Source organism: Arabidopsis lyrata (genome assembly GCF_000004255.2).
Source record: "Arabidopsis lyrata subsp. lyrata unplaced genomic scaffold ARALYscaffold_3, whole genome shotgun sequence".
NCBI classification, from domain to species: domain Eukaryota; kingdom Viridiplantae; phylum Streptophyta; class Magnoliopsida; order Brassicales; family Brassicaceae; genus Arabidopsis; species Arabidopsis lyrata.
The window spans coordinates 13,682,529-13,698,274 of record NW_003302553.1 but is presented as its reverse complement, the minus strand read 5'-3'; the positions used below and the strand labels follow the sequence as shown (position 1 = coordinate 13,698,274).

General features: G+C 33.1%; 1 protein-coding gene across 1 annotated transcript; it reads left to right on the top strand.

Annotated features, from left to right (window-relative positions):
• The first annotated feature begins 14,123 nt into the window (after nucleotides 1-14,123).
• Nucleotides 14,124-15,285, top strand: LOC9321848. The gene has a single exon (XM_002885736.2). The coding sequence runs from the start codon at nucleotides 14,271-14,273 to the stop codon at nucleotides 15,108-15,110; it is 840 nt and encodes a 279-aa protein (XP_002885782.1). The 5' UTR covers nucleotides 14,124-14,270; the 3' UTR covers nucleotides 15,111-15,285.
• The last annotated feature ends 461 nt before the right edge of the window (nucleotides 15,286-15,746 follow it).

The window sequence follows — 15,746 nt, the reverse complement described above, 5'->3', positions numbered from 1 at the left end:
CCTATTCCTCAATCATTTTATGAGGCTCAGAATTCAAAGGAAATGTGTGAAGCTGTGGATAAGGAGATTGGTGGAATGGAATCTACAGAGACATGGGAAATCACATCACTACCTCCGGGAAAGAAAGCAGTGGGATGTAAGTGGGTGTTCACGTTGAAATTTCATGCTGATGGTACCTTGGAGAGATATAAGGCACGATTGGTCGCAAAGGGCTATAGTCAAAAGGAGGGCCTAGACTACACAAATACTTTTTCACCAGTGGCTAAAATGGCCACAGTGAAACTCTTGTTAAAAGTATCAGCTTCAAAGAAATGGTATTTGACTCAACTTGATGTTTCTAATGCTTTTCTTAATGGTGAATTGGAAGAACAAATTTTTATGAAACTGCCAGAGGGTTATGCTGCAAGGAAGGGGGACTCTTTGCCTCCTAATGCAGTTTGTCGTCTCAAGAAGTCTATATACGGTCTGAAACAAGCATCCCGTCAGTGGTTCAAGAAATTCTCTGAATCATTACTTGTTTTGGGTTTTATTAAGGCTCATGGAGATCACACTCTTTTTGTCAAAGGTATTGGTGCTGAGTTTGTTGCAGTATTGGTGTATGTAGATGACATTGTGATTGCCAGCACTAGTAATGAAGCTGCTTCATCTTTGACTGCTACATTAAAGGAATGCTTCAAACTCAGAGACTTAGGACCATTGAAATATTTCTTAGGTCTTGAAGTTGCCAGGAATGATGAAGGAATCTCATTATGTCAGCGAAAATATGCCTTGGAGCTCTTAACCTCTACAGGTATGTTAGGTTGTAAACCTGTCTCTGTCCCTATGGTGCCTAATTTGAGACTTTCCAAAGAGGATGGTGATTTGCTTGATGACAGAGAAATGTATAGACGCATTGTGGGAAAACTCATGTACTTGACTATCACAAGACCTGACATAACTTTTGTAGTTAATAAGTTATGTCAGTTTTCTTCTGCTCCTCGTACATCCCACCTTGCTGCAGTATACAGGGTCCTTCAGTACATCAAAGGCACTGTTGGCCAAGGTCTCTTCTACTCAGCTACAGAGGATCTCACTCTTAGTGGTTTTGCTGACTCAGATTGGGGAACATGTCCTGATAGTAGGCGTTCTACTACTGGTTTCAGCATGTTTATTGGAGATTCTTTAATCTCTTGGCGCTCCAAGAAACAACCAGTTGTTTTTCGGTCTTCAGCTGAAGCAGAGTATCGTGCTCTTGCTCTTGCTTCCTGTGAATTGGTTTGGCTACATAGACTGCTCAAAGACTTGAGAGTTGCTTCTTCTGCAGTTCCAATTCTCTTTTCTGACAGCACAGCCGCCATATACATTGCTACTAATCCCGTGTTCCACGAGCGTACCAAACACATAGAGATTGATTGCCACACGGTTCGGGATCGCTTGGATCAAGGCCTTCTTAAGACTCTTCATGTATGGACCGAAGATCAGGTGGCTGATATCTTGACTAAACCGTTATTTCCTCATCAATTTGAACACCTTAAATCCAAGATGAGCCTTCAAAACATATTCTGCTCATCTTGAGGGGGACTATTGGTTTAGTATACCGGTTCTAATTGTTCCGGTTCAATACTGTAAATAGTTTACGGTTTACTTGTTTATAAATAGCATGTAAAGTTACTTTTGATTCTTAATAAAAAAATCTTTTCAACAAATTCTCTCAGATAATTCTTTGTAATACAAGAAAAAAAAACTATGAAATAAGTTTTGTCTACTATCTATAACATATCTTTTAGGGTTTGCATTTTTATTTTTGCAATTAGGAATTTTTTTTGGTACATTGAATTAGACTAAAACATCAAGAAACATGCCAATTGTCACACAGGTCAAGGCTAGTTTTCTCATCGGCCACACAAATATTATATTACATTATATATGTGTAAAAAAGCATATAATACAGCACAGACAAAATCAATGGCTCTCAAAATTTCCACCGAATTTAAGCGAAATTTCTGACCTATGCAACATTAACTTTATTTAAGTCTTCCAAAATAATTAAAAGTAGTAGTACATATATACTTCAGTTTTTGATAACATAAAAGACGTATATAGTTATATTCAATGATTCTGTATAGTGTATACCTAATTTTAATTTTAGTACGGATGATTTAAGATGATGTAAGATAACCTTGAATATCCATTATATAGCTACTCAATATACCACCTGAGCTAGTGGAGCGAAATGAGACTGCGGAGTTTGCGGAGATGGTGACCAAAACTCGAGGAGGTAAAGAGGTGCTCTTGAGACCATCTCTACCTAGAGAATCAAAATCTGCTCATAAGGTGATATCCAACAACTATTCTCAATCAACAAGGGATCTCCCTAAGATTCAGAACAGGAAACCACCCCCAAAGCGTTGTTAATGTCGAGTTTCTTTTGGAATGTTTGGGGCTTGAATAAAACATTAAAACATTCTGTAATAAAAAAGTGGGTGGAGGAATCTAATTTTCAGTTCGGGTGCTTGTTGGAGACACGAGTTAAGGAAAAGAAAGCTCAGAGATTGGGTAGCAAGTTGTTTAAAGATTGGTCGGTGTTAACGAATTATGAATATAATCAAAGGGGTCGCATTTGGGTATTGTGGCGAAGTAGTGTGAGATTGAGTCCTTTCTACAAAAGTGCTCAGGTAATAACATGTTCAGTAAAGCTAGAGGATCAAGAAAAAAAATTCTTTTGCTCTTTTGTCTATGCGTCTAACATAGTGGAAGAGCGAAAGATACTATGGCAGGAGTTGAAGGATCATTTTGATTCTCCCATTATCAAGAAAAAACCATGGCTAATATTTGGGGATTTTAATGAAACTCTAGACATATAAGAACACTCAAAGGCGGAAGCATACCCTGTGGTTACCTCTAGTATGAAAGATTTTCAGGAGATAATAAGCTACTGCTCTATCACAGATATGACTTCTCATGGTCCGTTGTATACTTGGTGTAACAAGAGAGAAAATGATCTCATTTTGAAAAAACTGGACCGCGTGTTGGTTAATGACATTTGGATGCAAGCGTTTTCGCAATCTTATACTGTTTTTGAGGCTGGAGGATGTTCGGATCATTTGCGGGGACGAATAAACCTAAGGGGAGGAGAAGGAGGTAATGTGAAAAGTAAGAGACCTTTTAAGTTTGTCAATGTTCTTCCAGAAATGGAGGAGTTCAAGCCAATGATTGATAGCTTTTGGAGGGAAACATAGCCTTTATTTTTAGCTACCTCAACACTGTTCCGCTTCACCAAGAATTTAAAAGGACTTAAGCCCAAGATAAGGGCACTTGCTAAGGAAGGTATGGGAAATCTGGTGAAAAAATCAAAGGAAGCTTATGACACCCTATGTCAAAAACAGGAGGAGAACTTATCTAACCCGTCAACGCATTCCATGGAAGCAGAGAATGTGGCTTATATTCGATGGGATTTTGTGGCTGGACTTGAAGAGAAATATTTAAAGAAAAAATCGAAGTTGCACTGGATGCAGGTGGGGGATAAAAACAATAAGACTTTTCATAGGGCTGTGGTAGCAAGGGAAGCAAAAAATCAGGTCAAGGAAATACAAGGTTCTGATGGTAGTGTGTTAAAAGGGGAAACAATTATAAAGGAAGCTGAAAGATTCTTTAAAGAATTCTTGCAGTTTATTCCAGAAGATTATGTGGGAATAGAGGTTAGTGAGATCCAAGATTTACTATATTTTCGTTGTTCTCATACAGATCAAGAGTTTCTTATGCGGGAGGTCACGGCAGAGGAAGTAAAGAAGGTTTTATTTTCTATGCCGAATGATAAATCCCCATGCCCAGACGGTTATACTTCAGAGTTTTACGAGGCGACATGGGATATAATAGGCAATGAATTCATCTTGGCGATTTAATCTTTTTTTGTAAAAGGTTTTTTACCTAAAGGTATAAACTCTACCATTCTTGCCCTAATTCAAAAAAATCTTGAAGCCAAGGAAATGAGAGACTACCGACCTATCTCATGCTGCAATGTAATCTACAAGGTTATCTCGAAGATTCTTACGAATAGATTAAAACTGATGCTACCAAAATTCATTGCGGAAAATCAGTCTGCATTTGTCAAGGACAGGTTACTCATTGAGAATTTGTTACTTGCAACAGAACTAGTAAAGGACTACCATAAAGACTCGATCTCTAGCCGTTGCGCCATAAAGATTGATATTTCAAAAGCTTTTGACTCGGTCCAATGGCCCTTTCTTGTCAACGTTCTGGTGGCTATGAACTTCCGTGCGACTTTCATACATTGGATAAAGCTTTGTATTACTACGGCCTCGTTCTCGGTTCAGGTTAATGGAGATCTTGCAGGTTATTTTCAAAGTGCAAGGGGACTTCGTCAAGGATGCTCCTTATCGCCTTATTTGTTTGTAATAAGCATGGACGTTTTATCTAAGATGCTAGATAAGGTAGTGGGTGCGCGACGCTTTGGTTTCCATCCCAACTGCAAACGACTAGGCTTGACACACTTAAGCTTTGCCGATGACTTAATGGTTCTGTCTGATGTTAAAGTTTGATCTATGGAGGGCATAGTGGAGGTTTTTGATGAGTTTTACAAGCGGTCTTGTTTAAAGATAAGCATAGAGAAATCGACATTGTATATGGTTGGAGTTCCACCGCAAGTAAGACAAGAGATATCATCCAAATTTCCATTCGATGTTGGTCAATTAGCTGTCAGATATTTAGGCCTACCTCTGGTAACCAAAAGACTCACGACTGCGGACTACTCTCCTCTCATTGAACAGATAAAAAAACGCATTTCTTCTTGGACATCATGCTACCTCTCTTTTGCAGGTCGGTTCAACTTGATTAATTCGGTTCTTTGGAGTATCTGTAATTTTTGGCTGGCTGCTTTCCGTCTTCCTCGCCAATGCATTCGGGAGATAGACAAGCTTTGCTCTACTTTCCTTTGGTCAGGCACTGAAATGAGTTCAAAGAAGGCAAAAATATCTTGGGGAAATGTGTGTAAACCAAAAACAGTGGGGGGCCTGGGTTTACGAAATTTGAAAGAGGCAAATGATGTGTGTTGCTTGAAGTTGATTTGGAGAATCATCTCAAATAGCACATCTCTATGGGTCAAATGGGTGGATACATACCTGCTATGGAGAAAGTCGTTTTGGACTGTAAAACAGAACACAAGCATTGGATCGTGGATATGGAAAAAAATTCTAAAATACAGAGAAATAGCTAAATCCTTTAGCAAAGTTGATGTGGGAAATGGGCAGTCGGTATCCTTCTGGTTTGATAATTGGTCAACTCTTGGGAGATTAATTGATGTTGCAGGCGAGAGGGGAGTTATCGATCTTGGTATAAGTAAAGAGTCATCACTGGTGGACAGGGAGACGACGAAAAAAACACCGAATGGCTCACTTAAATGAGATCGAAGAGGTGTTAGTTATACATAGGCAGAAACGCAAAGAGGCTGATGATATTGCACTATGGAAAGGTTAAAATAATGTGTTCAAAGAAAACTTCTCTACGAAGGATACTTGGAACTATATAAGAGCTACTTCACTCATGGTCCCTTGGCATAAGGGGGTGTGGTTCTCTCATGCCACACCCAAGTACTCATTTTGTTCTTGGCTTCCGATTCAAGATAGACTATCAACTGGAGAGCGAATGGTTAAATGGAAAGGGAGTGCTACGGGTAACTGTGTTTTTTGTACGAACAACATGGAGACTCGCGATCACTTGTTCTTCTCTTGTAGCTATGTCTCTACCATATGGGCTGCGCTTACTAAGAGTTTGTGGAAAACCAGATACACAACGGGCTGGTCACAGATTTTGGCTCACACCTCGGATGCATCTCTAAATCGAATAGAAGGTTTCTTAATCCGGTATCTTTTCCAAGCCACTATCTATACTGTTTGGAGAGAGAGGAATGGATGACGGCATGGAGAAGCACCGAATTCTTCAGCTCAATTGATCGGCTGGGCAGATAAACAAGTGACAAATCAAATAACCACCATTCGACGTATGGGAGATCGACGGTATGACGCAGCCTTTCAAGTCTGGCTCAAAGCACATAGTTGATTCTTTTCAATCTTTCAAATTGTTCAAATTTAGAAAATTCTTAGCTTTTTATTTCGATAAACCGTTGCACTAGCTGTAAAAACGTTATTTTTCCTTTGAATGTAGTTTAACATTACATTCAAAAAAAAAAAAGATATACACATTTTCTTCTTAATTGTGATGTAAAATGTGAATCACTGTCTATAAAACTTTAATTTGCATTTTTTTTTAACCACAGACAAATGGGTAATTCAATCTGTCCTTAGAAAAGAGACAAGAGACATATATGCGCACATATTGTTTTCAGTATATTGGTTTGAATTTTTTTTTGTCATTACTTCAAATAAAATTTTAATTTTAATCGATTGTACCTTTCATATATATGAATAAGTTGTGGCCGTTAGAATATATATACATTATTTTGTTGAAATTTAAAATTTATGGATGAACAAAGGAGGTTATTGTTAGACTACTATTTATTTGAGCAATTGATTATATTTGATGTAGTATATATAATAAAGTATGTGATTAGAGAGCAATGATTTAGCATCATTTGTATGCTCTTAGTGCTGTAATTTGTCACATGACTTTTTTTAATGTGTTTAAGCTTATGGTAGTATATTATTGTTATATATCTACTTTTTTTATTTGACTCTTTAATTGTTTTTATAATTTAAAAGCCGCCTCTAAAAGATGAAGATGGGCGTGTAAGCCGCCTCTAAAACTAAAGATGAATTATGTAAAATATAGAAGATGTTAAAATAATAAAAAGAATACTATAAATTTTTTTATTAGTAGTAATAAAATAATTAAACTTTTAACAGATAAAAATGAAAAATGATCATACTTCAAATTTTTTAATATATTAATGAGTTTTTGAATGGAAGTAAACTTAAATGCATGGTAGAATAAAACTAAATTTAAGTAATTATATATATATATAATTTTATACAAGGAAATAAAATTTAAAATAAAACATTAGTTTTTAAGAACAATATAGTACATATTTTTATTTATTATTAAATTTTTACTTTAAACATGAAAAATTATTAAATTGAATTTAAATTTATAATTTAAGACGAAGATATTGTAAGTCTCACACTTTATCTTGTGAAGTTAAACCAAAAATTTAAAAATTTAAACATTATCATCCATCTTTATAAGAATAAATAATCAATGATCACATATTCATTAGTTCTACAACAAAACATATAAAAAATGATATGTAAGCCGTTAAAAAAAATGTGATATGTAATTTGTGTAGCATATTTTCAAGTGAAACTATAACTTTATAACATTATCAAAAAGAAAAAGAAGTTTGATATTTCATCAATTGAATCAAATGCTTTTGACCCAAAAAATTGAGTATTGAAAGATAAGAATTAAGGAGAAAATAGTTATGATACGTCTTAAAAATTAAATCACAGTTCAATATATATTATATGTGAGTTAATTAAAGGAGAAAAAAGTAGATGTCGAGAAGCAACGAGTTTATCATAGAAGATGACGAAAGAATTGGTAGTTAAAAGTGTGTGGAAATAAATTTCTAAACTTAGCAAGATAATGCACATGACTAAGGTAAAATCTTTGAAATCTCATTCATTGTGTGAAACGAATGAGTTATTAGAAAAATACATGACATACTTTTTTAAACAGATTATTAGATTCAAAGTTGGACTTTACCGTTTGGTCATGTAATCATGGAAAGTGAGATAATATAGACACATTGATGACTTAATCGAGAATTATCTAATGGTTCGCTACACTTGCTTTGATGGGTAAAACAAGTTCGCTAAAACTGTTCTAGCAGCATGTATTATAGATGTACCCTTTTTTTTTTTTTTTGGACAAAGTATTATAGATGTACCTTTGGACTAAATAATATTCATAAAACTCGGTATATCGGTATATTCACATTTTATGTGGAATGATGTTATGTTCGGTCAATATTTAATCATAAATAATATCTACAATTAGGTCAACAATCGATAATTAACATCAAAACTTTTTAAAAAATGTTTTCATAGAATATGAATAAGAAAGAAACTCTTTTAGAGATTAGATAAAGGATCATTAGATGGTCATCGATGTCATTTATTCTTCTCGCGAATTTCTTAAGTGATCTTTGTTACCACGTGATATATATCAAACCATTGATTTGTCACAGAAACATTATCGTCGACAATATATATGTTGTATATCGCTTATTATATTTATGCTCAAATATTTATCTTTTAAATTTTAATAATTATATTTTATGTTGAAAATTTTATATTAATAAAATAGCTTTTAAATCAAAATCACGCGCAACGCGCGGATACAAAATCTAGGCTTGTTACCTATAATAAGTTGTGGCCGTTAGAATATATATATATATATATATATATATATATATATATATATATATATATATATATATATATACATTATTTTGTTGAAATTTAAAATTTATGGATGAACAAAGAAAGTTATTGTTAGACTACTATTTATTTGAGCAATTGATTATATTTGATGTAGTATATATAATAAAGTATGTGATTAGAGAGCAATGATTTAGCATCATTTGTATGTTCTTAGTGCTGTAATTTGTCACAGGACTTTTTTAATGTGTTTAAGCTTATGGTAGTATATTATTGTTATATATCTACTTTTTCATTTGACTCTTTAATTGTTTTTATAATTTAAAAGCCGCCTCTAAAAGATGAAGATGGCGTGTAAAGTGATACATTTTGTTAGTAGTTTTTGAAGGTAACAACAACAAAAAAAAATGCAAAGTGGAATAATTAACCCGTAATTAGCCTTTTGTTACAACATGTCCATCCATGTGCTGCCTTCTGAAGCAACTACAGACGAATATTCTATAGATATGCATCTCTATTTGTGTGCATGATACTATTTTCAACGAAACTATCATCATAGTTATATAATGAGTCGTGACTATGATGGATGATTAAGTTTAAGTGATCGGTAAGAGATACTTTAGTAAAGGAAATGGTGCGATTAAACCAGGAGTTGTTTCCTAGTGGTAAAGGGTCTCCAGTTGGGGGTATCGCCACCTGGGTTCGATTCCTGGCCACTGCGGAATTCACATGGCGGCTGCAGACTTCCAGGACCACGTCTGTTCCGCTTGGACACGACGCTAGTCAGGCCAATTCGGTGGGACCGGACACCTGGGTTATCGAAAAAAAAAAAAGATGGTGCGATTAGAAACAAATGAAAAAATTTAACAAAAAATCGATTGTTGATATTTTAATGGTTAAAACAGTATAAAGTAAAAGTTATTAAAATATTTAATAAAAACGCATTATACAATTTAACAAAAAAGTTATACTTACATTACCTCTCGTCAATTTATAGGTAGCAAGCAAAGCACCCCAAATTTACATGTGGTCAAATTTTCCATTAGTTATATCGTTGCAACATAATATTGATGAGATAATAACTTTCTGTTGAACAAATTTCCATTGCTAATTAATTATTAAAAAAATTTGGTTAACATAATTATTGATAAATTTACGACATAATTTATAAATTTTACTTAAAGTAGTATATAGTTTTTACATTTCATAACTCTTTCTAGGTAATTGGTCACTAATGATAGCAGGGTTTAAGAAGAATAGTAAAAAATATTAATTTATACAAAATAATTAAACTAGCTAAAAATGGTTTTTAATTGGTCATCAAATCCAACTCATTGCAAATCTTAAATTAATCAAAGACTGAATAGTAACAAAGATAAATGGATGAAGAGTTCCCCGTTATGTAAACACTAGATTTTGATTTAAAAGCTCTTTTATTAATATAAATTTTTTAACATAAAATATAATTATTAAAATTTAAAAGATAAATATTTGAGCATAAATATAATAAGCGATATACAACATATATATTGCCGACGATAATGTTTCTGTGATAAATAAATGGTTTGATATATATCACGTGGTAACAAAGATCACTTAAGAAATTCGCGAGAACAATAAATGACATCGATGACCATCTAATGATCCTTTATCTAATCTCTAAAAGAGTTTCTTTCTTATTCATATTCCATGAAAACATTTTTTAAAAAATTTTTGATGTTAATTATCGATTGTTGACCTAATTGTAGATATTATTTATGATTAAATATTGACCGAACATAACATCATTCCACATAAAATGTGAATATACCGATATACCGTGTTTTATGAATATTATTTAGTCCAAAGGTACATCTATAATACCATGATGCTAGAACAGTTTTAACGAACTTGTTTTACCCATTAAAGCAAGTGTATCGAACCATTAGATAAATCTCGATTAAGTCATCAATGTGTCTATATTATCTCACTTTCCATGATTACATGGCCAAACCGTAAAGTCCAACTTTGAATCTAATAATCTGTTTAAAAAATTATGTCATGTATTTTTCTAATAACTTATTCGTCGTTTCACACAATGAATGAGATTTCAAAGATTTTATCTTAGTCATGTGCATTATCTTTCTAAGTTTAGAAATTTATTTCCACACACTTTTAACTACCAATTCTTTCGTCATCTTCTATGATAAACTCGTTGCTTCTCGACATCTACTTTTTTCTCCTCTAATTAACTCACATATAATATATATTGAACAGTGATTTGATTTTCAAGACGTATCATAACTATTTTCTCCTTAATTCTTATCTTTCAATACTCAAATTTTTGGGTCAAAAGCATTTGATTCAATTGATGAAATATCAAACTTCTTTTTCTTTTTGATAATGTTATAAAGTTATAGTTTCAGTTGAGAATATGCTACACAAATTACATATCACATTTTTTTTAACGGCTTACATATCATTTTTTATATATTATTTATTCTTATAAAGAGGGATGATAATGTTTAAATTTTTAAATTTTTTTTTTAACTTCACAAGATAAAGTGTGAGACTTACAATATCTTCGTCTTAAATTATAAATTTAAATTGAATTTAATAATTTTTTATTTTTAAAGTAAAAATTTAATAATAAATAAAAATATGTACTATATTGTTCTTAAAAACTAATGTTTTACTTTAAATTTTATTTCCTTGTTTAAAATTTTACATATAAAATTACTTAAATTTAGTTTTATTCTACCATGCATTTAAATTTACTTCCATTCAAAAACTCATTAATATATTTAAGAATTTGAAGTATGATCATTTTTCATTTTTATCTGTTAAAAGTTGAATTATTTTATTACTACTAATAAAAAAATTTATAGTATTCTTTTTATTATTTTAACATCTTATATATTTTACATAATTCATTTTTTGTTTATCTAATTTTTCTATTAATTATAAGTAACATAAATATATTCTAACATGCATTTAAATTTACTTCCATTCAAAAAATCATTAATATATTTAAGAATTTGAAGTATGATCATTTTTCATTTTAATCTGTTAAAAGTTGAATTATTTTATTACTACTAATAAAAAAATTTATAGTATTCTTTTTATTATTTTAACATCTTATATATTTTACATAATTCATTTTTTGTTTATTTAATTTTTCTATTAATTATAATAACATAAATATGCACTAATATTTAAAATTTATTTTAATGTAAATAAATAGTGTTGCTTATGTGGATGATGATATGGATAGCCTAAATGGAGAGAAAACTCTCTCATTATATATATAGATTTTTGTTTATTTAATTTTTCTATTAATTATAAGTAACATAAATATGCACTAATATTTAAAATTTATTTTAATGTAAATAAATAGTGTTGCTTATGTGGATGATTATGTGGATAGCCTAAATGGAGAGAAAACTCTCTCATTATATATATAGATTTTTGTTTATTTAATTTTTCTATTAATTATAAGTAACATAAATATGCACTAATATTTAAAATTTATTTTAATGTAAATAAATAGTGTTGCTTATGTGGATGATGATGTGGATAGCCTAAATGGAGAGAAAACTCTCTCATTATATATATAGATTATAAGAACTTTTTGTGTAATTCTCATATATGATTTAATATTTTTTATTTTTTTTAATATATGCTTTTGTCTAAATCGCATCTATGATATTTTCTTAATGTCGTAGTTTTGATATTTATTATATTTTCTATTTGATATTCTATATTTGTAATATTTTCTTAATAATATTTTATGTAGTTTGAGCATACAATCTATATTATTAATGTTTATAAAGTATGATATTTCATATATTCTACTCTATACAAATAATATATTGTTTTATGTTGTAAACACCTAATATTCAATTCGCCTATGTAGTAAATAAAGAAACACTCGCCTATGGCATTAAACTCTTGGACTCTCAAGTTTTTGAGTTTGGCAGGACGGTTAACTCTTATCTCCTCTGTTATCTCGGGAATTATCGGTTTTTGGACTAGTGCTTTCTTCCTTCCTAAGCAGGTTATTAAGAAGATCAATGGCCTGTGCAGCTCCTTTCTTTGGCGTGGAAAGCTGGATATATCTGCAGGTGCAAAAGTGTCCTGGTATAATGTATGTTTCCCTAAATCTGAAGGGGGACTTGGATTGAAACACATTGGTAGTTGGAACGAGACTTGTGGCTTGAAACTTTTTTGGATGCTGTTTTTTAAAGCTGGTTCTTTATGGGTGGCATGGATACGAAGTAAGTATTTGTCTACGGCTCCTCTTTGGGCGCTCAATGAAAAAAATGTTGTCTACTCTTGGGTGTTTAGAAAACTACTTAAGCTTCGTCCCAAAGCTCTTAAATTTCTTAGCATCACTATTGGAAATGGTGACTCTACCTTCTTCTGGTGGGATCCATGGACTCCCTTTGGCTCTCTTTATCATTTTCTTGGTTCAGATGGCCCTACTCGTTTGGGGATCCCTTTGTTTTCAACTGTAGCTGAACTTCGAATTGCGAACGGTTGGTCTCTCCCAAGCGCTAGAACAGAGAGACAAGTTCTTCTCCACTCTTTCATATCTACCATTACCATGTCATCAACAAATGATACTCCAATTTGGACAATCGATGGTCTTCCTTACAAGTCTTTCTCCTCTAAAGCTGTATGGAATGCTATTCGGATTTCAAATCCAAAACGATTTTGGGCCCCTCTTTTGTGGCATAAGGCTGCCATTCCAAGACATGCTATCTCCTCATGGCTGTTTATGCTCAATCGTAATCCTACTCTTGATCGTTTGTCATCTTGGGGGTTTGATGTTGAGTTGGATTGTCTCCTCTGTGGTATGGCCCAGGAATCACGGAACCATCTGTTTTTTAACTGTGTTTTCTCTGCTGAAGTTTGGAGATTGATTACTCAAAGGCTTGGGTTCTCATCTCCTCCGATTCTATGGGATCATATCCTTTTTTGGCTATCAACAATTTCAGGATCCAAGTACAAGAAACTTGCTCTCCTTCAAGGTTGGCAGGGAGCAATCTATGAACTATGGCGGGAAAGAAATCGGCGTTTCCATGATGGTCTCTCTCTTTCTCCGGTTATAGTAGCAAAGCACATTATTTCCACTATGGAAAACAAGTGTAATGCATTGAATCAGCTGGGCTTTAAGCATGGGATCTCAATTCTTCAATGCTGGACCATCTAAGGTTTTGGAAAAAGGCAGAAGTTAGGATCTGTTTTTCTCTTTTTTATTAGGTTTCTTTGTTCTGAATCCTTCTTTCTCTTAGCACTTGTTGCTAGTTCTGATCGTAATATCTTGCTTCTTTGTATACTTTTCTTTTTGTTATTAATGAAAGCCTTTAACAAAAAAAAAAACACCTAATATTGTTATATCTCCCAAGTATCTTTTCTATAGATGTCATCGTTTCATTTCTTACACGGTGCTACAGTGTATCTTGACTTATTTAACACGAATAAATGAAGTAAGTGTTAATCACGTACAATTGATGAGGAAGGCCAAATGCATTATTGAATACGCTAGCTTTTGTTTTCACTCTTTAATCAGTTACGTCGTCGTCAGGAAGTCATTGCGTTTAGACTTTTCATCAATGCATTATGCTTCACTTTCTTTGTTCTTGATTATGGCTAAGTCTTGGCCGCCTCTTTCATTTGTTTTGGTTTAAATACTAATACTATTGTGGAGTATGTTTGGAGACTTTGACACAGTCAAATCACCGAAGCTACCCAAGGAACACGCCAAAGACTCTCTTTAGTATACATATAGCACTAAGCTTATATATATGGGTTTGATCCTATAAACCCTCACTCACTACCTTTACCAAAAACCGATAGCCAAGAACTTTTGTTTTCCTTTGTCTTTCTGAAATCATGGATCGATTTCCGTTCTTGAATGTTGTAATGGAGGGATTGGGTATTCTACATGAAACCCGCAAATTGTTTCTCAAGAACAAAAAAATGTCGATGATGTTCTCAGTCTTGGTATTCCCCTTCTTACTCAATTGTTTAGTTTTCTTGTTTAACCAAACGTTTGTGGGTTTTTCATACATCTTCATGGCAGTATTCCCCATTATTAACCTCTATTCTGATCTAGTCACCGTTCACGCATCAGCTCTTACTCTGAAAAATGAAAACATCAAGATCAAATATTTTCCGGTTATGACCTTTAAATCTTGGAAGGGACCTCTTGTGACAAAATTCTATATTGCTCTTTTCATTCTTGGCTATGGGTTCCTATACGCTATAATTTTTTGTCCTCTCTTAGTGTTTTCTTCAAAACTTTTTTTCTTGGTAGCCAAGTCTGTCCCTTTATTGATTCTATTGGAAGTCTATGAGTCCTATTTAGCTATCGTTTGGAACTTATCTATGGTCATATCGATACTAGAGGAAACTTATGGGATCAAAGCTTTAAGGAAAGCTGCAAAGATTGCTAAAGGGATGAAGCCAAAAATATTTCTCTTGAATCTTTCCTTCCATTTATTGACATTCGGATTAGGTCAAATCTTGCAGCTGATAAATTGGAGAAGATCTTTCTCGGTTACCTTAGCCACTGGTTTAGTCTTTGTGTGTTTGGACTTTGCGCTGAGGATGTTTCAGCTTGTGACTTACACCGTTGTCTATTTCCAATGTAAGAGCCTCCAAAGCAAAGATGTTGAGTCGCTCGGAGATGTGGAATATACGAAATTGTCCTCCAATACTGTCATGGGATGATTGGCATGATATTCCAAGAGAAGGGGCCCAGATGATATTTAATCGGTGGATTTGTTTGTTTATCTTGAGAATATTTAAGTTGACCATTGACTTGGAAAATTATTTTTCAAGCCTTTTTTTTTTTGTCATAGTTGAATAATAAAAAATTTGGTTGATTATATTGTTTTAAGATTTTGTTATACACATGTGTAGAGAAAACTGAGAATAACATTTGCTTTTAAAAGAAAAAAATTAACATAAGAATTTGAGAACCGAGTTTACGGCTAACCCCTACGTCTCGGAGAAGGACTCTTGCTCCGAAGCTTCACTATATCACTAACTTGTGATGTCTTTGGTTTTTTTTTCCACCAGGTTTTACACACATGAATATTTGGAGGTTGTTTCAAAGAGAGATCGGAGAAACACTAGGGCACTTGGCCCAAAACTTCACTAATTTTCGATGTGTAGAGACATCTTTTGTTGGAACGTCCGCGGGTTTAATAAGCAATCACATAGAAGCGGTTTCAAGAAGTGGTGCTATAGTATTAAGCCCATTTTTGGTAGTCTCATTGAGACTCATGTTAAAAGGCCGAAGATCGCAAAGTTTGTTAATGCGTTACTTCCGGGCTGGTTTTTTGAAGACAATTACAATTTTTC